The sequence below is a fragment of the Acomys russatus genome, chromosome 12 (genome assembly GCF_903995435.1).
Source record: "Acomys russatus chromosome 12, mAcoRus1.1, whole genome shotgun sequence".
Classification (NCBI taxonomy): domain Eukaryota; kingdom Metazoa; phylum Chordata; class Mammalia; order Rodentia; family Muridae; genus Acomys; species Acomys russatus.
This window is the reverse complement of record NC_067148.1, coordinates 13,009,214-13,037,019: the sequence shown is the minus strand read 5'-3', so window position 1 is coordinate 13,037,019 and position 27,806 is coordinate 13,009,214. Positions and strand designations below refer to the sequence as shown.

The 27,806-nt window shown below is 42.6% G+C and overlaps 1 protein-coding gene across 2 annotated transcripts; it reads right to left on the bottom strand.

The window, feature by feature from the left end:
* Nucleotides 1-385: 385 nt before the first annotated feature.
* Stradb (STE20 related adaptor beta) lies at nt 386-23,330 on the bottom strand. Of its 2 annotated transcripts, none has more exons than XM_051153864.1 (12): nt 23,034-23,329; nt 19,982-20,082; nt 17,806-17,886; nt 13,341-13,440; nt 8,535-8,656; nt 7,387-7,495; nt 5,455-5,578; nt 4,087-4,258; nt 3,690-3,794; nt 3,300-3,544; nt 2,223-2,265; nt 386-1,361 (listed from the first exon to the last, which is right to left on the bottom strand). In XM_051153864.1, exons 2-12 carry the CDS (start codon nt 19,991-19,993, stop codon nt 1,218-1,220), a joined length of 1,257 nt encoding a protein of 418 aa, XP_051009821.1. In that variant the 5' UTR covers nt 19,994-20,082; nt 23,034-23,329; the 3' UTR covers nt 386-1,217. The 2 variants fall into 2 exon arrangements, with proteins under 2 accessions (XP_051009821.1, XP_051009822.1); XM_051153865.1 differs by having other exon boundaries at nt 1,225-1,373; nt 23,034-23,330.
* Nucleotides 23,331-27,806: the final 4,476 nt, after the last annotated feature.

The window sequence follows — 27,806 nt, the reverse complement described above, 5'->3', positions numbered from 1 at the left end:
TAACCACCAATGTAATATAGTCACATAAATTAACTTCCTATGTCATATAGTTAAAAAAAACCAACTGACATAGACCCCAATTTTATTACAACTTCAACTACAGGCTATTTTTGAGACTGCTAATTTAGATGAGGAATGAGCCCTATAGGCTCACACGTCCAAACGTCTAGTTGGTGTTGGTGATCACCTAGTTGGCGATGCTCTCTGGGAGGTCACCCTTTCTGCTTGTGCATGCTGCTCCTACTGCCATGCCTTGCCTGTCATCACGGACAAGTGGCCCACTGCAACTCTTCCTTAAGTTACTTTGAGCATAGGATTTTATCACAACAACAACAAAGTAATAAATACAGCATCTCCTGCTAGGGCAGCAATGCCCCACTACAGGAACAATCATATAATGGGCCAGAATGTCGCCTGTCTCTATCATCTACTCAAATTGCTTGCAGTTTACTAGGTTACATAAATTAGTTTTGAAAAAGAGCTTCTCTTGGCAAGCCAAATTAGAAATCTGTGTTCTAGCTTTGTTAAGCCACACAAAATAAATAAAAGATATGTTCAATTTACTAAATCTTTATTGAGCTCCCACAGGGTGCATGAATTAAGAATATATAATTTACACAGGCAGAAAAATGTTACGTTAGCCCCCTCCCTTTTAAAATGCAAATTGCATCTTCTCTTTATAGTTCAAGTGAATTATTTAGTGTGAGCAAGGCTCAGTTTGATGTTTCCATATGTAAAATGGATAGTACAAACATTTTTCCTTCTCCAAAAAAAAGGGGCTTTGTACCAGAATAAAGCAGTCTGTTCATCTAACAGTAGCTGATGAAAAAGGCTAGAGAATCTGGAAGAGAAGATGTTCTTGGAAGCACCGTCCTCCAAGAGAGGGCTCATTGCCCAGAGGACAGCAAAGTAGAAGAAAATTAAGTGGCTCAAAAACTACACTGAGACCCAGAAAAGTACCAGTCACAGTGTGTGTGGGGGGGGGGCAATGACACTGATTGTAGCTGGATTGTAACTCTGACAATTGCAGTTGTGACGGTACTCTGAGCTAAGCAGAGGGGATACATCTATGCCCCCCGAGCAGAGTGGTTTTAACTGATGGATTCTCCAGTGCACCAACTGTATTTTCAAGTATAGATCTGGCATTTGTACCTAACTATACAGAAGACAAGCAGCAAGGAGAAGCTGTCAAGTATAGAGGACATGCTTTGGCAACCCTAAAATTCCCAGTCTAGGTCTCTGTCATCAGGAAACTCGCATTCCAGCTCACTCCAGGGAGACACTGGCAGCGGTGCCGCTGACGGCCTGTTGTAAGCAGGTGGTAGCAGTGAGAGTATGGAGTCCTGGCTTTCTTCTGTCATCTGTTAAAGAAACTGAAAACAGTCATGTGGGTACATAAATTCAACACAAATTTTATTAGCAACAAATAACTTTTAAAGACTAATTAGGTCTCTTTTTTCTATAAATGCTTCTAATTCTGATAATCAGAAAGTAGACTTAAAAGCTAAATAAACTAATTTTTAATCAGAATTATTCTGCCCCATCATTATTTCTAGCTAAGATAGACAAGAGTTTTAAGTTAATAAAAATACAGAGTGTGTAACATGATATGCTGCTTTTACTCTTCTGGTTTAGATATTTAATAACTAGGGCCATCAGATGGCTCAGCAGACAAAGGTGCTAAAGATGTTTGCCACCATAGCTGAAGACCTGAAGTCCATCCCTGGGGTCATATTGTGGAGTGAGAGAATGAATCCTGCAAGTTGTGTGTGTACACACACACACACACACACACACACACACACACACACACACACACACACTCACACACTCACACACTCACACACACACTAACTTTAAAAGTACTAAAAATGGGGCCGGAGAGATGGCTCAGAGGTTAAGAGCACTGCCTGCTCTTCCAGGGGTCCTGAGTTCAATTCCCAGCAACCCAACCACATGGTGGCTCACAACCATCTATAATGAGATCTGGTGCCCTCTTCTGGCCTGCAGACGTACATGCAGGCAGACTACACTGTATACATAATAATAAATAAATCTTTTTAAAAAAGAACTATTTTTTCTTGCTTTAACTATTTTTTAATAGGAAAATTATTAGTAAAATTCTTGGTAACCCAAGTGCCCTAAAGTCAACAACAACAAAAAAAGGCTTTTAAAAATAATATTTTAAAATATTTAAAATAATAGACAATGGACCAGCTTACCTGCTTGAAGAATACATGGGACAACAAACTGCTTGCTGATGGCCTGAAATTTTTGAAAAAGTTATTAGAAAATAAAACCTAATATTAGAATGTAATGTTTTTAGGTATATAATTACATTAGAAATGAGTTTTGGGACTATAAAACGCAATGCTAAAAAATTAGAAAGAAAAAAGAACATAGACTAGAAGCAATAGCCTTGACTGATGGGAAAAAATACTTCTGGAAATACTCTTAAATTAACCCATACTCAGCTGAACAGTGGTGGCATGAGCCTTTAACATCAGCACTTGGGAAGCAGAGGCAGGTGGGTCCCTGGGAGTTCAAGGCCAGCCTGGTCTACAGAGCAAGTTCCAGGGCAGCCAGTTCTACATAGAGAAGCACTGTCTTAAAAAATAAATAAGGGGCTGGAGAGATGGCTCAGGGGTTAAGAGCACTGCCTGATCTTTGTAAAGGACCTGGGTTCAATTCCTAGCACCCACATGTCAGCTCACAACTGTCTGTAACTCCAAGATCTGACACCCTCACACCAACACACATAAATTAAAATTAAAAAACAACAAAAACCCCACAAAAATCACACTTAACTTTTATTGTGCACATACTATTTCTAAAGAACAACAGCAGGATGAAGGAGCTTAAACAGGTTAGATTTCCTAACTTCTTTGTAAAATGCTAATGCTAGCATAGCATTATTTATAATCCAGATAGATAGATAGATAGATAGATAGATAGATAGATAGATAGATAGATAGATAGATATGTAGTATGTATTGGAAACAAAGCCGTCTTATACTGCTTAGAAGTTTCTAGGTGCCTTAACAGATACTCTAAGAACTGATTTGTACAAGGTGGCTTGGCCAGGTTCAGTACCACCGAGAAAGGAGCCCTACTCCTCTGATTTTAAGCCTGGTGTTCTTCAAACCTGCCCATCATTTTGACTTGTTCTTAGCATTGATAGTCTCCAGATTAAGTTTCTGATCAAAACATGTCAATTTTATAGGAAGGGCAATATCACAAAACTACTATAAGATAAAAAGCACATATGTTTTGTGCTATTCAGAGGTGACTGATATTACCTTTTCTCAGGATCTTGCTGCAAGCACAGCTGCACCAAGCTAAAAAAGGCAGGAGAGAATGTTTTTGTGGCTGGCGTGTGGAGCCGGTCACTATTGGCTGTGTGAGCTCCAGTTGAGACAAGCACGCTTTCCCCAATTCCAGAGTCTACTCCTGACTGGGAGTTTCTCATTCTAGAGTCTGACTGGGAAAAAACACTGACATCCAGTGGGCTGTATGGAGGGCCTTTCAGTTTCTGTAACAGCATCTAGGAAAAAGGAAAACATTTACAGGTGAGACATTTAGACCAAATGAGAGTAACCCTCCAGAGCCTACAGCAACCATGCTCAGCGGAGGGAATCTAGACCTAAGGAAGCTGACCACATTAACTGCAGGGAGTTCAGAAGCATTACCTGAGTCCTATGCATGTCCTGGAAAGGTACCTGCCCACTGGCTAATTCACAGGCTGTGATGCCAACACTGTAAATATCTGACTTCACATTATATCCATGCAAGTCCTGTAAACACAATTTGAAGGCCTTAGTACGAATAACCAAGAGTGGCATACAGGTGCCCTCTTGATAAAGGATGGTGAACAATGGGAAAAGAACCCCATAGCACAAAATCAAGATCTACCCAATAGATGCTTTCACAATTTAAAATTCCTAACATGATTTTGAGAAATGGTCTTGTGGCAACCACACACACACACACACACACACACACACACACAAGGACACAACTGTCTTTTAGTCAAACTCAAAGACATTTGAGACACACAGACAACCCAATGCAATAGCCACACCTGACCTGTCTCAGTAGTTCTGGACTCAGCCACGGCTGCACTGACGTGCTGAACTGTGGGAAATCAAACACAGCCCTATGCCTCTGTCCGTGCTTAACCAAACTATGCAGATGGGACAGGCCAGAGAGGGTCACCAGGCCATCACCAGAAATGAGGATATGGCTGGCTTTAAAACTCCTAGAACAGAAAGAGACAATCCTAAGTTCTAGAAACCTGGCCGATGAGGAGTGAACAGATGTGGTGAGAACACACCCTTAGCTCTCTTGGAAAGTAAAACCCCTTTATACAACAGCAGTGCACAGCACACATTTAAAGTACATAACATTTCCAAGGAGCCAGGGAACCCCTGAGGGACTTAACAGGGGAGATGTCATGAAGCCAGGGAACCCCTGAGGGACTTAACAGGGGAGATGTCATGGAGGCAGGGAACCCCTGAGGGACTTAACAGGAAAGATGTCATAGAGCCAGGGAACCCCTGAGGGACTTAACAGGGGAGATGTCATGGAGCCAGGGAACCCCTGAGGGACTTAACAGGAGAGATGCCACGAAGATACATGTTTGGAATTGGTAGAATTTTTTAAGAAACGAAATCGAATGACCAATTTTGCCATTTTCGGATGCACTGAAGCATACTGTCATTATTTACAATGACAATAGAAGCCTCTGTGGGATAACATCTTTTATAAAGACATGTCATACTAAAGTTCCTTTAACTGTCCTATGAATTATGCAAGAGCCTTATTTTTTCCATCTAAAACATTAAATTTGGACACTAACAGAGCCAATAATCTGGTAAGGCGAAGAAAACCCCAGTTTGAATACAGTCAGGTTGGAATCCTCGTCAGAAGGCTACTGAGAAACAAGCAGCCATCAGCAAGCATTAAAGAGATGAAAACATCAACAAGCAAGTCTCCCCCAAATGAAACTACAGAGACACAAGCTCCAGAAGAGCACAGCAGAATTGTCTTTAGTGTGGCACTGTGCAGGGCTGACGGCCACAGACGCAAGGACTGCCATGACTCACACGAGATGGAAACATGACAGAGCTGGAAAGCAGGTAAAGAAGCTCTTTATTTTTCTAAAAAGAACAATGAACCCCCAGCTGATAACCTGGACATGTGAGTCCTCCTGCCACCTCCCCACTACGACACACACGCTGCAAGTGCCACACTAGGGTGCACACTGTAGGATGAACATTTTTGGTGACTAGATATGAATGGCAGGCACCATTGTTACCTGCTGGTCCCTTCTTCTATTTTCATCTATAAATTTCTTATCCCTCCTTTCAACACTTGACTGCTCTTTACTAACGTCTCCCTGGATGACATCTATTAAAATTCCTTCATTTGTGTAGAATGTAAACAAGCAAATACCTATGGATGCAGCCATTTTGGTGTAAATAGTTCAACCCTCGTACTGCTCCAAAGAGGATGTTTCTTATTAAAGTTTCACTCATCCCATCAGGAAAGTAGGTCCTCAGGAGCTGACTTGCTGAACCTGAAAGAAAGCCCTGACATATTGAGATGAACACTTGAAGTAATTTTACTTTCAACTATGCTTTAAATATTCTTTCCAATTATAAGGAGACAAACACATGTCTGAAAGCTTTGAGTCTAGCCATTTTCCCATGCAAATATAATTTTCAAGAATCATCATCACCACCACCATCATCATCACGACCACCATCACCACCACCATCACCATCATCATCACCACCACCACCACCATCACCACCATCATCACCACCACCACCATCATCACCACCACCATCATCACGACCACCATTACCATCACCACCACCACCATCACCACCACCACCATCACCACCATCACCACCACCATCATCACGACCACCATCACCATCATCACCACCACCATTACCATCACCACCACCACCACCATCATCACCACCACCATCATCACCATCACCACCACCATCATCACCACCACCATCATCACCATCACCACCACCATCACCACCACCATCATCACTACCACCATCACCACCACCATCATCACGACCACCATTACCATCACCACCATCACCATCACCACCACCATCATCACCACCACCATTACCATCACCATCATCACCACCACCACCACCATCACCACCGCCACCATCACCATCATCACTACCACCATCACCACCACCATCATCACGACCACCATTACCATCACCACCATCACCATCACCACCACCATCATCACCACCACCATTACCATCATCACCACCACCATTACCATCACCACCATCACCACCACCACCACCATCACCATCATCACCACCACCATCATCACAACTACCATTACCATCACCACCATCACCACCATCACCACCATCATCATCACCACTATCACCACTATCACCACCACCACGATGTGGTACTGAGGCTTGAATCTAGAACCTCACACAGGCTAGGTAATAATAGTGCTACTGTGCTACAACATCCCCAGCCCTCTATCCCTTCTTTAATTATAAGGTAGTATCTCATTTAAGTTGCTGAGGTTGGCCTTGAATTCATTCTGCAGCTCAAGCAGGATTTGACTTGTGATCCTCCTGTCTCAGCTTCCCAAGTAGCTTATAGTTCTGTGCCACCCATAGTCCTAGTCATGCCACACACATGCATGCATGCACCCATGCACACATGCATGCACATGCAAACACACACACTTTTTAAATGACTTTTTAAAGGTTAAGGAATATTTTTTAGTATTTCTGAGTAAAAATGTGTATTGTATATGTCATACTCTAAATCTAGAAGTAATTCACAAGACTGTTCTAAAGACCAAAGCACTAGAATCCATTCACTGATTTAGTCAGCACTTACGGAGCACTGTGTTATGCTAAGCACCTGGGGATATCAAGAAGCAAGCATAAATGACCACCTCCTTTCGGAAGCACAGTGGGGGGATCTGGGCACACACACAGGTGTTCACACTTCAGTGACATGAGCTCATAGTGCAGTGAGGAAGAGGCAGACAGTGTGCGTGTGTGGGAAACCACTTCTGCTTGCAAAACAATGCCTACTGCCTATTAAGAGAGAAAGGTAACTGAAGGGTGAGACAATGCGGGCCAAGGCATAGAACCCGTACAGAAGTATTGGTGGTTCCATGGATCACAATATCCATTCTACTCTACAACTAAAAAGAAAAATGAAGCAGAAATATATTATTAAATCTAGGATTGGCCACTAAATTTATAAATTAAAAGTAGTGAGTGATAGATGCAAGGCCTCACTCACTTTTACAATGACAGCATCCAAGTTAAACACCAGTTACTTTTCTTAAAATGATCTTCTTACCGTAGGCCATAAATGGAGAAATAACCCAAAGCCAGCTGCCAACGGTGAAAACTGTCCAGTACGTTGTAATATTGGGGTGCTGGAAAAAGTGCGATAGAGTCACCGCTCTCTAGGATAAATGGACAAGAGAAAAGGCATTTAAAAGTCACCCTTTTCTTCCCTATAGCAGTGGTGTGGCTAATACTCCAGGGGGCATGTGAGCTTTTGTTTCTAAATTTCATAGCGGCTCCAGAAAATACATGACACTGCTCTGTGTTTTATAAAGCGTTTGTAAAAGGCCAGAAGCCCTGTCCAGAGCACACAGTAGAAGAGGTGTGACTTAGTTTTCTACCATAGGGAATACATTTAACATGTTTTTGTTGTAGAAATGTTTAAAAACATAAAAACGGGGACAGGAGAAATCAATGGTAACACCACATCATGGAGAGAACCGCGGCAAATATTCTGACATAGTTTCTTCCAATCTTTCTTCCTTATGCCATCTATCTATCTATCTATCTATCTATCTGCACATATAAATGTTTTTATGTGTATGGGAGGGGAGGGTGCTGCACAAGACACAGTACACAGGTGGAGGCCAGAGGACACCTAGCAAGAATCACTCCTCTCTTCCCATCATGCGGGCTCCAGGGGTCAAACTCAGGTCATGAGGTTTAGAATAAGCACATTAACTTGCTGAGCCATCTCCTCCATCTCATGTATTTTAAAATCTGAGACAACACTATAATTTAAAAATTCCCCCTTATATAAAAAATTATTAGAAACAAGAAAATAATTTTATATGCTTGAAATATCCTATTAAAATTTATCAATTCTGAGGTTAAATTTGCTTAAATGATAGAAAATTCCTTCATTCTCCTGTTTCTCTATTTGTCACTAGAATGACGGATGGTGTTGTCAGTCTCCAATGTAGCGCTGAAACACCCCATTCACTTGAAGAATTCACAGTGTTTCCCGGAGTGTGGATATATGTGAGCTACCAGCCAGCACACCTAGCTTCCATGTATTCTTCCCAATCTGCTAACTGTGCAATTTAGTTAACTTTACTTTCTCTAACAGAACAATCAGGTGGGGACAGAAAACTTCCTCCAGTCGCAGCCTCCATAAATAGACATCACAGCCAATACTTTCTTCCTTCATATCATTACCTGTAAGGCTTTCAGACGTTCTTCAGTGCAGTTTTCCAGATTTGTAATTTTTATAGTTACCAGTGTTCCTGTAGGAGTGTGTCGTGCGAGGTGAACAGAGGTCAAGTTGTCAAACCCTCTTCCTGCAATCAGACATAAAACCCATGGTAACAATCAAAGCAGAAAAAAAAGTCAACACTGTGTATTTCAGCAAAATTTAAACTCCCTGCCCTTCAAAACCCACTAAGACAATGAAAAGGCTGGAGCATTCTCAGTATCAGAGTGGCAGCCTGGAACTCAAACACCCGACTCACCAACATTTCCACCCGGGCCATTCCCAACTACCCAAAAGGAAGGTCATTATCATCAGCTAGGGCCAGTCCACACTTGCTGCTCAGGAACATGGGCCCTTCCCCGTCTTGGAGATGCAGCCTCCTTATCAACCACATACAAATCTCCAGTCTCAATCCTCATGCCTTAAATTGCCACACTGGTACAGTATGTTCCTCCTTGAATTTCTTTTTTTTTTTTTTAAAGATTTATATGTATGGATATTTTGCCCACATGCACACATATGTGCACCTCATGCATGCCTGGTGTCGTGGATCCCTTGGAACTGGAGTTACAGTCAGTTGTGAGCTGCCATGTGGGTGCTTGGTATTGAACCCAGGTCCTAGCTATAGGAGCAGCCAGTGCTCTCAACTGCTGAGCCATCTTTCCAGGACCCAACTTTTTTATATTTTTATTAATTTTTTGAGAATTTCTTATGCATATCTTGGTCATATTTAGCCTCACAACTCCTCTTCTGTCCACCTCCAGAAAGACATTGAACTTTCTTTTCTTTATATCACCCTTACTTTCCTGTCCACTCAACTTTGAGTTCTCTCCTTGACTTTCTAGTCATCCATCTTAAGGAAACTTCCTTGGAGGAACTAAAGGAGTTATACAACTTATTGGACAGGTTTTGCATAAAAGATCCCATGCCATACACTCTCAAGTCTCACATTTTCCTTCTATGGTATGGACCTGCTCAGCCTCACTGTCTCAAAGAAGGTCACACAACAGGCCATGGAAAGGCACTCTATGAGCTTTTATGAAGACACCTCCACTCCCAACACAGACACTCAGAAAGTGACAACCAGAACATCGTGATGCCTGACAAACCTGGATGAAGGCTTGTGTGTCAGACAGTAAGTAGTTACTATGTTCAGACTCTACTCACTGGGTCTGTGCTCACTTTATCAATGCACTTTCTTTTGTCATTATTAAAGGTTTACTTGGGTACTGAAGTGGTGTTTTTATATTTATTTAACAATATTTTTAAAAGGGCAAGATGTTGGCTGAAAATATTAAGAATGCCTCTATCTCCCAATTTTAAAATGGGGTTCAAAGTTAAACAGAGAATTCTCAACAGAGGAATCTCAAAATGCCAAGAAACACTTAAAGAAATGTTCAACATCCTTAGCCATCAGGGAAATACAAACCAGAACAACTCTGAGATTCCATCTTACACCTGTCAGAATGGCTAAGATCAAAAACTCAAGTGTCAACAGATGCTGGTGAAGATGTGGAGCAAGGGGAACAGTCCGGAAACAATACAGATCTCCCTCAATTGAAGAATGGATTTTTTAAAATGTGGTACATTTACACAATGGAATACTCCTCAGCTATTAAAAACAACAACATCATACAACTTGCAGGCAAATGGATGAACTAGAAAAGATCATCCTGAGTGAGGTAACCCAGACCTAGAAAGACAAGCATGGTAGTACTCATTTATAAATGGACATTAGCCATAATGTACAGGATAATGATGCTATAACCCATAGATCCAAAGAAGCCAAGGAGGAGCCAAGAGAAGATGCTTGAATCTTACTCAGAAGAGGAACTAAAATAGACATCTTAAGTAGATAGAGGGAGGAAACAGGGTGGGAGAGGGGGTGGAGAGAGTAATGAATATGGATCAGGTGGGAAAGTGGGGTGAGAAGGGTGGGTGGAGGACTTGTAGAGAGAACAGAAGGTGGGGGCATCTCTGAGACAGGGGAGGCTCCCAGGAGTCTATGGGGGTGACCCTAGCTGAGACCCTAGTCACCGAACAGAGGACACAAAGCCTGAAGTTGCTACCTCCTATAGCCAATTGGGGCTTCTAATAATGGAAGGAGGACACTACCTATGAAACCTTCAACCCAAAATTTGTCTTGCCCATAAGATGTGCAGGGATAGAGAGAGAGCAGAGACTGTGGGAATGACAAACCAATGCCTGGCCCAACTTGAGACCCGCTCCATGGGAGAGACCTGGCACTATTATTAATGACACTCTGCTATGCCTGTAGACAGGAGCCTAGTATAACTGTCTTCTGAGAGGCTTCATACAGCAGGGAATGGAAACAGATGCAGAGACCCACAGGCTGAGCTCGGAGAGTTGTGTGGAAGAGTGGGAGAAAGTACTGAGGAACCCAGCGAGGTCAGGGACACCACAAGAAGACCTACAGAGTCTATGGGGACTCGCAGAGACTGAACCACCAACCAAAGCGCATGCATGGCCTGGGCCTAGATCCCCTACACATATGTACCAGATGTTCAGATGGTCATCATGTGGGTCCCCCAACAATGGGAGTAACAGGCTGTCTCTGACTCTATTGCCTGCCTTTGGATCCCTTTCCCTTAGCTGGGCTGCCTTGTCTGGTCTAAGTGGGAGAGGATGCACTCAGTCCTGCTGTGAATTGAGGTACCGGGGTGGATTGGTACCCCTCAAGGGCCTCCCCTTCTCTGAGGAGAGCAAGAGACGGGGAAATAGGGAAAGGATAGCATGATGATGAGGCTAGGAGGACAGAAGGGAGGGGGCTGGGATCAGGCTGTAAGGTAAACAACTAAATAAAAGAAAAAAAAAGAGAATGTTCTATATCTGAAAAGATTTTCATTCAGAACATATAAAGAACCTTTAGAATTCTATAAGATAGCAAGCAATTCAGTAAAAATAGGCAGATGTAAAGATGCTTAAGCTAAAGAAAAGTACATTAAAGCCATACTATACCACATATATGTATAATAATTGCTAAAATTAAACTTGACATGCAACTTGTCATATAGGCAAACAATGGAATGCTGTTCAGCAGCCTCAAGTCTCTACTTAACAATCCCTGGCAATTACTGATGTGCCTGTTGTTTATCACATTTGGGGCAGGGGATGAGCCTTTTATGCATAGCGTCTTTCATTTAGCCTAATACTTTAGAGATTCATCCATGCTCCATGTATCCGATTTCCCCTGTTGCTGAAAAATACATTATATGGATACAGCACAGGCATTTCATGCATTTAGAGGTGGTGGGCATTTGAGTTACATTTAGTCTTTGGTTACTAAATACAATTTCTCCAGCTATTCCTACACAAGTCCTTAAGAAGACACATCTTCCTTTCTTCTGGGCACATACCTGCACATGAAATTGTCAGGTTATGTGGTAGATACAGGTTTGAACTTAGGAGCTGACAAACTGTTTCCTGAGACAGCCGCACTATTTCTGTCTTCTTACAGACAATGCACGAGACTTGCAGATGCATGGCCCATTCACTCCCCAGAGCCTAGTGTTTATCAGTCTATAAACTCACTAACCCTTCCATGAGGCCTGAGTCCTCGTGTTCAGAAGCTCCACCCCTGGTCACTGGGAACCGTGCCTTCTTCAACAGAATTTACTCAGGACAGCCCAGTGTCTGTGGCAGAATACCCAAGCATGTGGCCATGCACTGCCAAGGCTTTGATTCTGGTTACTTGGCTTCTTTTGGTTTCTTCTAAGCCTTTCTTCTGGCTAACAATTCTGTGCATTAACCACATTGTCCAAAACTTCCTAAGACAGGCAAGATTATTCTTCGTGGTTTGTATTTAAGAAACAACAGCGAGGGCTAGAGAGACGGCTAAGCCGCTAAAGGCTAGGTGCACAACCAAAAATATAAGAGTTTGGTTCCCAGCACCCAGGGCTGTCTCTCCATGCCCTCAAGCCCCTCACGCCCCACCCCCCTCAGAAGCCAGCCCTCTGTGCCATTACTCCCAGAGTTGCTCCTCGGGTGCTCTATCTTCTCTACTCTGCTGCTGCACCATGAATTAAAATTAGTTAACTGGTTTCCATCCACTACACTAGGGGAATAATCTTTATACTAAAAGGCACGTGTGCGTTGTAAATCAGTATTCAAGGCTTGAAACAGACAGCTTTAACAGGTCCCCTTAACATGCGCTATTCCAATGCCCTCTAGTGTCTGAAAAAGCACTCTTCTACGTGTTCACCTCCCAGAGAGGACTGGTCTCACTGGTCAGTTTTTTATGACCTCACACCCAACAGTGTCGCTGGTTTTTAGTGGTTAGTAAGTGTTCGTGCATGTTCAGAGCAAATGTTTCACAAATATAAAGCTATAAACAGGAACTGATTTTGTTTTGTACTTAAATGAGAATGATTTGTACAACAATCTGGATGAAAATATAAATATATACAAGTAATTTGGGTTAACTTCATATGACTTGATTTAAATGCCTGCCCTGTAAAAAGTAAATCCATAAAAATCCATAAAATAGAAATTTCCTGCAAAATGATACAACTACTCAGATTATCTAATGTTCTTTTTTATAAATGTTCTTCAGTAGAAAAGTAATACTAGACAGAAATCTTCAAATATGAGCTATTATTTTTAGACAGACATAACATGTATTAGATTCATCTAATAGACCCAGTAAAAATCCCGTTTATGCTATAGCTGACAGCATAGAGAGGCGTGTCTATAAAACAGTCTTTGTGCCACCAATCTCAGTTGTGGCAATGATGTGACATCCAGGACCTTACCTATTTCCACTTGCAGTTCATAGTGAGAAACATTAGTGGAACATATCACTTCATTGGCTCTAGCAGACGGAGGTGACCAGGAAATGGCTGGCTCATCAACCTGCATTTGTTTTACAAGATAAAAATAAAATAGAATACACATAATTAGTCTCCAGGTTAGTCTCTTTATCCCACTAGAAAACATTAATAGTTATCAGGGAGGTGCTGGAAGGTTTCTGAAGAAATTATCTTAAGATCTAGAAGAATTTACAACTTGCTAATTGATGTCAAAGAGATTTCAGCTTGAAGAGGAAGAGGCAGGAACATTAGATTTACAAAGAACAAGAAATATTTTCCATCCTAATTTCCAGTAAAACTTCTAGAAGGTGCTAGGAATAGATGACGATTGTCAAGTGTTCAAGGGAGGACCTGCAAGGACCTGTGAGGGACGCTCCTGGCTCGGGTTCTGGCTTTGAGTCTATGTTAACAGTCAAGAACCATTTCCACACCACAGTCTATTAAAACAGCTGAACAAGTCTTTCATATGATTAAATAAATTAAGAGGAAGGTTAAAAAGAGAAAAAAAATTAAGGAGATGGGAGTTCAGGGTTACAGGCCTCCTGGCTGAAGGCACTCTGGCAAATATGAGGTCTTATAAGGTGTTCTGGAGTCAGAGTCAAGTTTGCATCTAAATTTAGCAGCAGTGAGACAGACAGAGGAGGCCTAATCCACTGGCATAATGTGATATCCATGAGGCTTTCCTAAAGGCCATCAGGACCCCAAAGGACACTTAGAACCCTTTACAGGAACTAGCAGGTGGCAAGAATCTTGTTACTGCCTCCGATGAGGCGAGAAGGACGGTGGAAAACAACATTACTATGTGTTAGAAATTGTGCTAACTCCTTTTCATACCCAACTCTTTAGTCAGGCGAAATGGGTGGAGTTAAAGCTAAGATAGGGTTATACAGACTGAGGCAAGTATGTTTCCTAACTTGAGAGCAGACTGATATTTATTTATGGTTAAGCATTAATAAAGGTGGTGATATCCAAGAAGAATCAGAGTAGAAGAGAAATTCTACAAGTGAAAATAAGCCCAGTGTAGGGTAGGGTGATACCATAATTCAATTTGGTTTCTTTAGGTCAGGGAGCATTCAGATAAACAGATGTAAAGAAAACAAAATAAAAAGAATATTTAATGTCTTAAAATTTTTAAGGTGACAACAATCTGTAAGTCTATTAGAAATGCTAGAGACATAAAGTACCAAGGTTTATTTTCATAACTTAAAAAATGGCATGCGGAGGAGAGATGGCTCAGTGGTTAACAGCATTCACCGCTCTTCTAGAAGATCCAGGTTCAATTCCCAACATCCACATGGCAGCTCACTTTAACTGGGATCACATCTCTAACTACAGTTCCAGGGGATCCGATGCTATCTTCCCTTCTAGCCTCTGCAGGCACCTCATGCATATGGCATAGGAATACATGAAGGCTAAACACCCACACACATAAAATAAAGATTTGTAAAGGAAGGGAAATGGCATAATGTTGCTCTATGATGGGTCAGCTCACCAGCCTGTCTCTAACCTCTCCATCTATTGTATGAGGGACATAGTCTTCTTAAAACAAGATGGACCATAGATGTTACAAGCAAATACTCAAAAGCTGAGGGTCTTATTGTTTGTTTGTTGTGTTTAAGACACAGTCTAGTGTCACAGCCCAAACTAACCTTGAACGTCCTCTCCTCCTGCTCCAGCCTCTGTATTACTATGATCATAAGATCACATCCTGAGCCGCCAAATCCTTACCCAAGAGCCACCATTCTTACGACACGCGCCCACTCCGTCTTTCTTCAGTTTTGTTTTCCCTTCCTTCCTTTTCTTCCTTCCTTTTCTTTCTTTCTTTCTTTTCTTTCTTTCTCCCGCCCCTCCTTTTAAAAGAAAAGTCTCGCTCCCTAGCTCAGTCTGGCCTTGAACCTGTGGTAATCCTCCTGTCTTTGTTTTTTAAGTATTAGGATACAAATATAAGCAACCATATCTGGCAACAGACCCAGTTTTCAAAAAGTAGAATATTACAGATCAGCAAGTTTGATGCTTCTGCCCAGAAGAGGCTGAGATGAAATTAACAGATGAAATATGAGCCATGAAGAAAACGTCATGGTAATCCCAAGAAGAGAGCATGAGTTTATAGAGACTAAATCATCTCCTACCAGCTCACTTCTTCTAGTGATTTAGAGACTAGAGAACTAAAAAGCAGAATTATGGCAGGCTCCTTGTCCTAGTCTCATTTTTGATGCTGTGATAAAATACCCTGACAAAGGCAAACTTGGGAAGAAAGGGTTTACTTTGGCCACTGCAGCAGCAAAAGCGGGGATGCAGAAGCATGAGGGCAGTGCATCACACGAGGGCAAGCAGGAAGTGAGTCCAAGCCATAAAGCCTCAAGGCTCACCCTGGTGATATACCTCCTCCATCGAGGCTCTACCTCCTAAAGGTTCCATGTCCTTCCCAAACGGCACCACCAGTTGAGGACCAAGTATTCAAACACATGAGCTTATGCAGATATTTCACATTCAGACCATAACCATCTTTATCCCAAAAAAGTTGTTTAATGACTTCCTGGAGATGCAAAAGGTCTAATTTAAGAAGGAAAATCTGGTCGATCTCTCTAAAAATACTTCACAGAAGACTGTTCACTGGTTTGGTTTTTAACCCATATATTGAGCTCTGTTCCTTAGTTATCTCAGCGTCAGAAGCTGGAGTTAGCCCAGCAAACCTGTATTCTTATTAGCCACACCGTTTAGACTAAGGAATCTTTAGCGTCATCAGGCTTAACTTGAGTCACAGGAAACAAAATCATAATTAGAAATTTTAGAGTCTATATTGGGAGACTAGTGTCAGATGTCAAAAGTTCTTAAATTCGTATCGTTTTAAGCGAGCATTTAATGCAGTGTACAGTATCCAACCTGACAAACAGCTACAAGTCCCCAACGGAAGGCAACTGATAGTGCTCTTAAGCAGTGACTCGGGAGGGCCCCAGCAGGCTTTTGTAAGCACCCTGAACCAGTTTTCAGCAGGGCTCAATTTACACCCCAGAACTTCTCCAGTTTGCTTCTCCACAGGAGGCTTCAAATCACGCCTCTGCTTCCCTCACTTAAGATGTTTGTCTATCTTAAAATACAAAAGGGCTCCAACTCAGAGGTTAGAAGGATACTAGCATGGAAATTCACAGTTTCAGGTCTCAGTAACAGCACAGAGACAAGTCGTGTGACTGAGTTACTCAATCTGAAGGGCGGCAAGGGTTGGTGACCGTCTCCTACTACACGCACAGGCAGGCGGCTGCGAGATAGAATATTCTGGTGAGTAAACATGGCGATGGTTAAAGGCAGGCCTGAGATAAACTATCAGCAAACCAGCTGGAATTATCTTATGTTGTAGCAAATTTTTCAAAGCAGTAAAAAATTTTAGTATAAATGAAAGATTAAGAGGAGAAAAGATTTCAGAGCTATCTTACCAAGTATATCTCTTTAAATATTACTTCGTATGTCAGACACTGCTTAGGAGAGACAAAGGTAAGACAAGGCTGTCCCTTGCGTGAGGACCACATTAAGGCTGAAGAGATGCAGACCCCAATCACTGTAAGATAGTACAGTGAGAACTGCTTCACGAGCATGTCTCAGACAGGTGACAGCACAATGAAATAAAAAGGACCTAAGAGGGACGAGTTTACAGATAAGCAATCTGAATTAATTCTTTATGGATGAGGAGAAATTTCAGGGGAGGGCAGAAACAGGGTATTTCAAGCAGAGAGGAGAGAACATAAGAAGCTCGAAGACTGGCCGTATACAGTATCATTGAGAGTCTCTACTGTGCTGAGACTTGGACAGTACCCATCAGCTTCACAGTGACATGAGCAGGCATCTTAGAACAGTACTGAAGGCTGATGCGAGCACCGTGGGAGGGGCTGCAAGTGTGTACACTACAGGTGGCAGAGGATACTGAGACAGAGGCCCCACTCCTGAAGGGAGGGGTACAGGCCCCAGTGGAGAATTCCCATATTTCTAGTATGGCTATGTTTCTAGCAGTATGTACTAGGCTTTCATTAGCCAAAATGAGAAGTACAGGGGCTGGTGAGATTTGGAAGCAATGAAAGCTTTGCTCTGATCAGTAGGAATACCCAAGAAAGTAAATGTAATCAGATGGGGTCCGCAGATAACCCCTGGGCCCAGGGAACAGAAAGCCTGGTAGTACCACACTCCTGAGAGAACACCCAAGCAGCTCCAGGACAGCATGAAACCTCAGCAACCGGAACCATAGGAATAGATGACGCTGCTCAGAGAGAGCTGGTTAAGAAGAAGCCAGTTACAGACTCTTGGAGACCGGGAGGAGGAGGAGGAGAAGGAGGGGGAACAAACAGTGAAAACAGAGGTATAAGGATAAGGAGTACTACAAGAGGGCAAAGGAGCATTAACTGCCCAAGCATCCGCTTACCAAGTATTGATGGATGCTGGTTTCTGACTGTTTTTCGGGTCTGAGTGATTCAACTCGTGTTCGTGAAGCACAGAAACAATCCTGGAAGTCAGAAATACAGGAGACAAGTGAAAAGTGTGGCACATACGCAGGGTGGGCTTGTGTATACAAAAAGAGTTGGCATCAGGGCTGGAAGCAGAAGATAAAAAGCCATGCCAGATGGAGTATTGTGGGATGGACCAGACGAGCAGCCAGGTGTACGGAAGGCACAGTTGTGCTTAGCGCCATCTCTGCCTCTTGGCTTCACTTTTCTTGAGGTTATGAATCTTTTTTAACTGTTGGTCTTACTTTCTAAGTCTTTTAGACCTCAGACTTTGCCAAATTCCTGAATATTTGGCTAAAGTTTATCGTCTTCTGACTATTAAGCCAAAAATTATTCTGCTGTATCCAATATTTTTATTTTTTCCTCAAACTGTTTTCCTAAATATAGGAACCATGTTTTCCTACATTAAACCATTTATTTAATCATGAACACATTGAATATATTTGTAACCAGTTTTGTTTCTTAAGGTGACAAGCATGTTCGACTCAAAACAAATTAAGAGACTTGCTTCTATTACCAAAATCTATATTTTTCTGAATACCAATTCATGGTTCTACTATCAGGTATTGCCTATAATGAAATATAGTTATCTATTCCACCAGCAATTAATGGAGTGATGCTGATCTATTTAGGAGGGAAAAAAAAAATCACATTGTATGACAGACTTTTGTTTGTTTGTTTGGTTCTATTTTTTGAGACAAGTAGTCCTGGCTGCTCTGGACTTGCTTTGTAGACTAAGCTGTCCTAAAACTCACAGAAATCACCCTGCCTCTGCCTCCTGTGTGCTAGGATTACAGGCATGTACCACCACACCTAACTTATGAGAGCCTTTTATAATAAATTATTTCTAAGTGTCTCATCAGCCTTCCTATGTGTGAGCACTGAAACACAGTATCAAGTGAGCTTCAAAGTCCACATGTCTGATAACACTATATTGTGAATTACTTAAGAGTAATCACATTTCTTTCTTCTAGAATATACTAAAACATCTCAGCAATCAAACTCGTGATTTCCAGCTAGGCCAATCTACTAACTATTTTAAATTGAATTTTGCACTCTGAATCCCAGAATTGTCATCACTCAGACGAAGGGACTTGTGAAAAGTACATCAAACATCTTTTCTCACTTGCAACATGATGTGAAACTGTACATCTTAAAATTCTTTTAGGACAGGGATCAACAAACTATGGTCCAGTACACATTCAGGGTTTTGGTTGTTTTATTTTTCATTTCTACACTGCTCGTGGCTGCTTTTGAGCTACTAGGGCAGAAAAAGCAGCAGCACGTCATCATCTCCCAGCCTTTATAGAAAGCATTTGCTGATCCTGCTTTAAATAGCAAAGCATTGCAATGTATCTTCCAGATACACACATTTAAAGCAAATGTGTTATTTATCTTGCATGTAAAGCAATGATAGTCTCCTAACCGCCCAGCCTGAGTGGCTGCTACAATGCAACGGCAGGTGTGAGTCTGAATACTGGCTCTCACTTGCGGCAATCACAAGCAAATTTCAATGAAGATGCTGCTGCCTGCCCTGTCAAGCTCCCATAATTTTAAAGAGCAAGATGGCTCTCTTAATATTAACACCACCACCACCACCTCTTCTAAAATACAAATTGGATATAACTGAAAGTCTCTAGGCTACTTAATCTAAAGTGGATGTCATGGATCTAATATACAAACAAATATATTCCAGCTGTAGCTCACATAATGCAATGATTCAAACATTTGTTTTCCGATTAAGTCAAAGGTTTATTTTAAATGCTATCTTACCTGCTTTGGGACACATAGACGTTTATTTAGAAAAAGGATTTTTTAATTTTTAAAAGAAAATGCATAGCTAATTAGATAGGAGTGGAATCTAAGAAAAATATATAAGAAAAAATGGGTTTGGGACAAAGAATTGGAATAATGTGTACATTTAAAAAGAAAGTGAAGAAGAAACTCATTTTGAAAAAGACAAAATTCACTGAGAATTTACATCATTCTCAAGACCACACGCCATTCATGTCAAAACATCTCAAAGCTTAAATCTGAATTTCTTTCACTACAGATCTGACCACTCTGATGGTATAAAATTATAACAAAACTTACCAAAAGAGACATTGAATCGCTTTAGTTCATAGAAAGTGGCAAAATCCCATCTATACAAAGGTGTTTGCTTTATCTTCCCTTCAAGTTACAGATATATCCCACTATAAAAAAACAAAAGCAAAATTGTTTAGATTTACATAAACTCCCTGAAGAACTAGATGTCATAACGTATCAGAAGCTCAGGCCGCTTTTATTGACACAAAGACTAGTGACACCCCCAAGTATCTTTAAAAGCATCATTCTGACATGACTCCCAAAAGGCAGAAAGCTAGAGTTCCTGCTTCCACAGTCTCCAGACTCTGCGTCTCCCCTCCATCTCTTCCTGCCTGCACAAATATGAAGGCAACACAGAGAGCAACTTTGGACCCTCTTTATATAAGTAGGTGCCACTTGCAAGTCACTCCTAGGAATCTCTAATGACTCCACTTACAAGTAAACTTTGAGAATCTTCAAAGACCTCTGACTAACCACCTACTAAGTCATTTGGGGTCCAGGATTCACAGGATTTGTGATGGGCTAAAATGATTAAACTCTTGTTGCCGCGTGTTTAAAAAAGCGACTTCTTAGTTTTCATGAAAAATGAGGTTTTTCACAAGCTGAATCTTTTACCTTATGATTTTTTTAGTTCTCAACTATATTCAACTTGGAAGGTGTTGACAGACGCAAAATTATACACATTATTATGCAAACAACTCCTGTCCATTGCCATTGATAAATTATGAATTTTAGTACTGTAACTTCTTCAGATTCAAGGAGCTACAAAGCCACCACCCAAATTCTATGGGTCTTCTCTAATAGTGAGGGCAAGATTTGCTAGTGGTAGCGGTTCCCTTCTAAACATCATCTCCTGAAACTGGGTTTCATTACTTTATTACAGTCAAAGCCCATATTTGATCAAGGCATTCACAAATAGTTAAACAAGATGAGAAAAGGAAGATTTTATAGACCATAGATGTTATAAAGTAATATCCAATTTTATTGCTGAGGGAAGAAGTGGATTTTCTCAGGGTGCCTTCTATAAACCAAAGGTAGAGGAAGGGCAGGAAGGACCAGAAAACTTATTATTTTGTCACCTGCCAAGCATTACTGTCAACTTAAGGCATGGGGGTCAGGGGCTGGGTATTGGGTGAGGAAAGCTATGGTTTACTGCCTACCCTCTGGGATGACTGAGATCAAATAAATGTATACAACATTTTATATACACTCTATGCATATAGAAGACAAGAGCAGCCAGGTGGTGGTGGGTCACACCTTCAATCCCAGAACTCAAGAGGCAGAGTTCAAGGCCAGCCTGGTCTACAGAGCTAGTTCCAGCACAGCCAGGGCTACAAAAAGAAACCCTGTCTCTAAAAACAAAACCAAAACCAAAACAAACAAACAAACAAACAAAAAAAAAGACAAGTGCAACACGTTGAGACAAAATACTGAGGCTCATATGGAAAGCAAGCTGACAACATCTGAATGACACTAAGAATACTTAACAGCTTGTGACCCAGGAAGAGCTCACTTTTACTAAGCAATTCTAAGGAGATACCAAATACCGAAAGAAACCACACAAGTAAAGTTTGTATTCACATATGCAATGAATAGCCACCATGAGACTGCCCCCGCGGCCCCCCGCGGCCCCACCCCCATCCCCGCCCCCATCCCCGCCCCACCGGTAATCAACACCAGGCTTTGACCTGACCTGACGCCTGCTTAACCTGAGGCAGAAAGCGACTGTGACTAACCTAAGTTTTGCGGTCATCATAATTCTGCACCTGCTTTTCACTTAGTATCAGCAAGTTGTTATTGAGTCAACAAAACAATTTGAGGGGGAAAAAAAATCAGGTCACAATCTTCTAGAACTGTTACTACGAAAAGGGTTGCCTCTTCCAATGGGGTGGCTTAATCTGAGTTTTGTCACCATTAGCAGATAAATTTGAGACATTTTGAGGTCAAGGCAGCAGTTGTGTCTGGCAAAGGAGTGGAGTAAAAGATCTGCTGTTAGTTTTTAATATCACGTTATGATTATAAACCCTTAAAAAAAAAACCCTTAAAAAAAAAAAAAAAAAAAACCTTGCTTAGGCTCTGTAGAACATTCCTTTAATTTCAGCATTCAGGATGATCTCGGAGTTCTAAACCAGCCAGAACTAGCAGCATAGTGAGACGCTGTAGTCCCTTGCAGTTGTACCTAAAAAGCTAATTACAATAAAGCTTTATAATCTAATTTGCTCCATAATATATTAGTCATCTCTGAAGCTTTTCATTTGATGGACGCCAAAGGGGCTATATTTACAGGACTTGGGTTTTGAGTTAATCTAGGCATTCAACAGTCTACTGTTGGAGGAAATGCTAAAACAAAACAAAACAAAACAAAAATTTATCAACTCTCTTTGTTGGGCTCCAAAATTACTGTAATTCTCAAGGTGATCTTGAAATCTCATAAAACCTTATCAAAGATCATAGCGATGCACACAGCTCTGTAGAATTCATGGAACTTACATGACTCATGGTTTCAACAAATATTTAGAGTGCCAAGCGCTGTGCTATACAGGTGCTGTCACACAAATCGTGATCAAGTCTGGAGGAAAGGTATTTGACATAACAAAGCCACGAGGTGAAAACACAACACCAAATGTAAATACTGAAGACAAAACGACGCCTGGACGTTTAATTTTGGAAACGGTCCCGTCGAAGTCTCAGAGCAGACTAGGCTAGGGCGAGAGGGTGTTTTCAACTTGGGAAGCTGCCAGGCCTGTGTGCACCACTAAAGGTGAGAGCCGGGGTGGGGGGGGGGAGAATTTGGGGGGGAAATTTGGGGGGTTCGGGGGAGCGGCGGCTGGGCTCCTGCACCTGGCACCACCGCTGGACACCCGGGCTCCTAGCCCCGGTGCGCCGGGACGCTCGGCGCGGGCTCCCGCAGAGACTCCGCGGCTTGGCCGGCCGTGCCAGCTCGGCGGCGGAGGAGCCTCGCAGCCTTCTGCCGTGCACCTACCGAGCTGCGCTCCCTGTCGCCCCCCGCCCCCCGGGTTCCCGCACCGTCCCCTGCCCGCCCGCCTCCCTTCATTACCCCGGCGGCGACCCAGGCCAGCGACTGACTCTTCGGGCGGTGGGCGCTGAGGGGAGGCGACACGCGCGAGCCCCGGGACCTGCCTCCCTGAGGAGCGAGGCGGGAACACTAGGCCTGCTTTCAGCGCGGGCCTCAGGGCACACAAGTGCAACACGACCGCCACAGGGCCCGTCGGCCTGAACTTCTGGCCCCAGCCCGGGGCAACCGGCCGGGACGGGATCCGCCCCACCCCGGCGGGGTCGGGGCCCGCCGCCCCGCCCCACCTAGCCTCCAGCTTCCAGCTGGGTAGTGAGGAGGCGGGTCCCTCAATCTGTAGGCGGGACAGAAAGGAAACTACATTTCCCAGAGGGACGTGCACTAGGGCCGCAAAGGCTGCTGGGAGAATGGGTCTCCTGGCTTCTCTAGCCGGGCGGGGGCTGCCATTGACCCGGCGTCGCTGCAGCTCTAAGGTCGCCGAATGATGATGTGAAGTCGCCCGCCAGTCCCTGCCACGCCCGGGCGGCTAGCTGTAGCGGCGGCAGCTTCGGCTGCTGCTCGTAGGCTGCCGCAGTGTTAGGGGCTTCTTCCAGAGTGAGTCCCGGCGAAGGAGCGAGGACGCCGGGCCATTCCCGTGAGTAACCTCCCGCGTGCGATTAGGAGTTGCCCTTGTCAACTTCTCTGGAGGGCAGAGGAGCCTTCCTGCCCCCTGTCCCTCCGGTCCCCGGAGGTCACTTGCCGGAGGACCCCGCCCCGAGATGGGAAAGGGATGTTTCTCAAGTGTGGGTCCAAAGTGATGGGAGCTGGACGCTAGCCTCTGAATTCACCCCTTTTGCGCCTCTGAAGATTGGCAGCCTCCCATCCTCTGCCAGACAGCATCATCCATCTGGAGCTCCGTCGTTTTAGGATGAGTGGCTTTAGTGTCTGGACGTTAAACCCTAAGCTCTCGGTGGCCATCTGTGATGTAAATGGGAGGAGAGGACTGCAGAAAGAGCTTTCTGTGTCGGGCTTTTCTTTGCAATTGATTTGGAGCCAGGCACCCATGTCTTTAAAAAAAAAAAAAAAATGGGGGAGGGGGTAGGTAGACTTTAGGTTGAAGCGAAAAGAATGAATATTGGGAATATTGGCAGATGTCCTTTCCAGTGCTAGCACTTTTGAGTCCCAAACACTTTTTTTTTTTTTTTTAATTACAATTATGGTAGTGAAGTCAAGTACCTGCCAATGCACCTTTTTATGTGTCAGGAAAGATGGTAATTTTTCACTGGCAATTCGCCTAGTTTATATGTACCACGGAACAAAACGAACTCTCTACCTTAGTAAAGAATTTTTTGTGACCTTCAAATCTTTGCTGTCGTATTAAAAGTCTGAGCTACAGTGAGCTCCAAATAGCATATTAATGGTGGTGGCCTGACACTTGAAAACAAATTGTGAAGGACATTTGGTGGTGGGGAAGGGCAAAATTAAAAGCACTTTATCATCTCAGCAACTATCCAGCTTTCTATTTTTAAAATTAAGTAGTGTCCAACAAGCCTCAGACCTTTAACCACCACACACACACACCTATGTGAAAGACGATGTCGTTAATCCTACACATCTTTACTTATGTGATAGAAGGAAGGAGGAAAGAACCAACTTCTGAACACTTGAAATCTGCCAGACACCCCAGTCCAGGCTTGTGTGTATATGGTTCATGTAATCACGTTAGCAAGCCAGGTGCTCATAATGCGAGGCTCAGAAGACTTTATGTAACAAGCCAAGATTTGCATCTAGACCTGCTTTGCTTCAAAGCTATGGATCAAGTATCTTTTAGTCTAAAGGCTGGATGGTTAGAAAGAATTTTCCGTCTTCTTTCCATTTCCTAGTGCTAGTTCCGTCATACCTTGGATATGGATAAGTCCGTAACCCCTACTTTAGTACTCTGAACAAATTGCACGCTCTGTTTGCTAGTCTCATCCCTCATAGGACTGCTTATTAAGGCACTTAAGAGCTCATTCCAAATCTTTATGGATGTACATATGTTAAAAAAAAAATGATAGGATTGGACTTGTATCACAAAGGTCCTTTCCAGTTCACAGTCTTTATGGTTCTGCGGTTATTCTGTGCATGCTTTACATCCACAGTCACAAGGCAGTGTTACTCTTCACTATGAATACTTAACATCCATAGTCATAAAGACTATGAAAGTTTGCCTTTTAAAATTTTTGTTGCGCTGCCCAAAATACGTGAAAGCCAACAGAAGGGATGTGAGACAGTAGCATTGTAATTCATACTCGTTTTTATCTCATCTTCAGCTCATTTACTCAGAGAAATCTGCCTGCCTCTGCCTCTGGAGTGCTGAGATTAAAGTTGTGTGTCACCATGTGTATCTGGTTTTTAAATTAGGTTTGTTTGTTTGCATGTTATTGCTGTGCACGTGTGCCTGGGAGCATTCATGCATGAGTGCGTGTGGTGGTCAGAGGACAACTTGTAAGATTTGGTTTTCTCTTAAGACTGGGTGGGGCCTGGGGAGCAAACTCAGGTTGTTGGCCTTGGTGACATACGTCGTTATCTCTCAGCCACCTTGCTGGCCCTGGACCAGTTTTTGAACCTCACTAAGTTATTCTATTTAGTTGGAGAGAAACCCGAGTTGTTGAAGGGTTAGTCGCATTGAGCATCCGCTCGTATCTGTTTGGGCCTGTTTTGTTTTTGTAATAGCAAGAATAGAAGCTTAGAAATGACACAGTGTGCCGCAGAGCCAGTTGAATGTGTTACCTAGTTACTATTGCTGTAATAGCACCATTAGAGGGTGTTTTGGTTTTTATTCTTGTTCATTTTGGGTTTTTTTATTTGTCTGTTTGTTTGAAGGCAGAAGAATATTAAATGTACCCCCAAATCATTTAATTACTGAATGGTAGAAGTGGCTGTCGCGATCAAAACTTTGCATAACAAAACCCTATCTGAGTAGTCTTATTGTCATTCAATTGGTTATTATTACAACTACCGTACTTTCTTTGGAATGGAAATTCAACAACATTAAGTTACTTTGAGACCTTCCTGGGGAAATGAGAGAGCCGGGATTTAAACCTGTGCATCTTTTGCTTCAAGGCCCATGTTCTTCCCTCTACTTCTCATCAAATCTTTATTAAATACTTCCTGTAGGCTGTTGTCCTGAAGGATAAGGATAATTTTCACTGTTAAGAAATTTATCCTAAAAAAAAAAAAAAGAAAGAAATGGGCTGGGCGCTGTGGCACACGCCTGTAATCCCAGCCCTGCAGAGGCAGAGGTAGGCGGATCGCTGTGAGTTCGAGGCCAGCCTGGTCTACAGAGTGAGTCCAGGACAGCCAAGGCTACACAGAGAAACCCTGTCTCAAAACACCAAAAACAAACAAACAAAAAGACACAAAAAAGATACACCTACATAGGAAGGCACAAGTAAAATTTATCAAGAAGGCCAAGAAAAGAGGCCTCAGGAAAAACTAAACCTTTTAATACTTTTGTACCAATAGCTGTCAGCTCCCTGAACTAAGAGAAAATACGTTTCTGGTGTTTAACCTGCCCAGTCTGTGGTACTTTGTCCTTGTAGCTCCAGCAAATAACAAACAGGTGTTGCAGGCAAAGGGCATGGCGTACAAAAAGGTTTTGAGATGTGACTAGCTGATTCAGGTCTCATGGGGAGCCTTGAGAGATGAAGCTGGAGACTGGGCTGGGATAATAAGGACAACTCTGTGTGAGATCCACAGAGGTGTAAACCGGAGGAATATACTGGAGGGGTTTGTAGCAATGAGGCAGCAGTGCATTTGCATTTTAGAAAGACTGTCACAAATGGGAGACCAGCTGAAGCAGGGAGACCAGTTCGCGTAAGTTCTCAAAATATGAGGTAGACTATAGAAGTCACAGCTGGACGTGTGGATCAGGCTCACCGGGTAAAGGCACCGGTCTCCTGAGACTGAGCCCTGGCACCCACATGATGGGATGTCTGATTCCACTGACTCCCGTGGATTGGCCTGTAGCATCACATGTGCGCCATGGTGTGGACAAGCACGGACACACACCAAATAAATCCACAGAGCAAAAAAGTCGCAGCCAGATGATTTAGGAAGAATTTGCCTATACCTATTTTTACTTAAACTTTGGCTTTATGTTTGATTTTTTTTTCTTTTAACTTTGCCTACATAGATTGTAAAGCTTTACACAATTGTCACAAAATATTCTGTAGTTTGCCATCCTAAAAAGTGATTTTTTTTTTTTTAGGTATCTTTTATCTTTGGGGCATTTTTATAGTATTTACACTCTTGTAATCCCTTCCTCTGGCTGCCTATGAAAAATGTATTGTAAATCTCAATGTATACAGAAATAGAGGCTAAGTAGTTTCTCCAACTATGCACAAGTAATGAGCCAAAATACAAGAACTTAACCAAGGTCTTCAACCACATGTGGCAGAAAGCAGGGAGGAACTGAAATTCAGACTTCTTAACTTGAACTCGTTCAGTTTAAAGCTCCAAACACTTTGCTGATGATCCCTCCCCCTCACATTAATAGCTAACATGCTTTGGGACCTCCTCCTCCTCCCCTTTCCTTTTCTGTTGGGTTCCAGTTTTGTTGTTCCTTTGTTTGTGTACTTTGTTTTATAGATGCCCTTGTTCTCAGCCAAATCTTTCATACTTAAGAAACCCACTAAAATCTTAAATCTATATGAAGACAGCCATTTCAGCTACAATGACGTCCCCTCCCCTGGTCTCTGTCTATGGGATAGAGATGTTGTAATGCCCACTAAATATCTATTATCTTGTTTCTTTAGATGAGATCATACAATCTAG

What these genes read in the sequence shown, in the direction of transcription:
- Stradb (XM_051153864.1), bottom strand. An exon ending in CCAGCATCCATCAATACTTG is followed by an intron (nt 13,441 to 17,805) that starts GTAAGCGGATGC and finishes AAACAAATGCAG; the next exon opens with GTTGATGAGCCAGCCATTTC. An exon ending in CAGCAAGATCCTGAGAAAAG is followed by an intron (nt 2,266 to 3,299) that starts GTAATATCAGTC and finishes CAAAAATTTCAG; the next exon opens with GCCATCAGCAAGCAGTTTGT.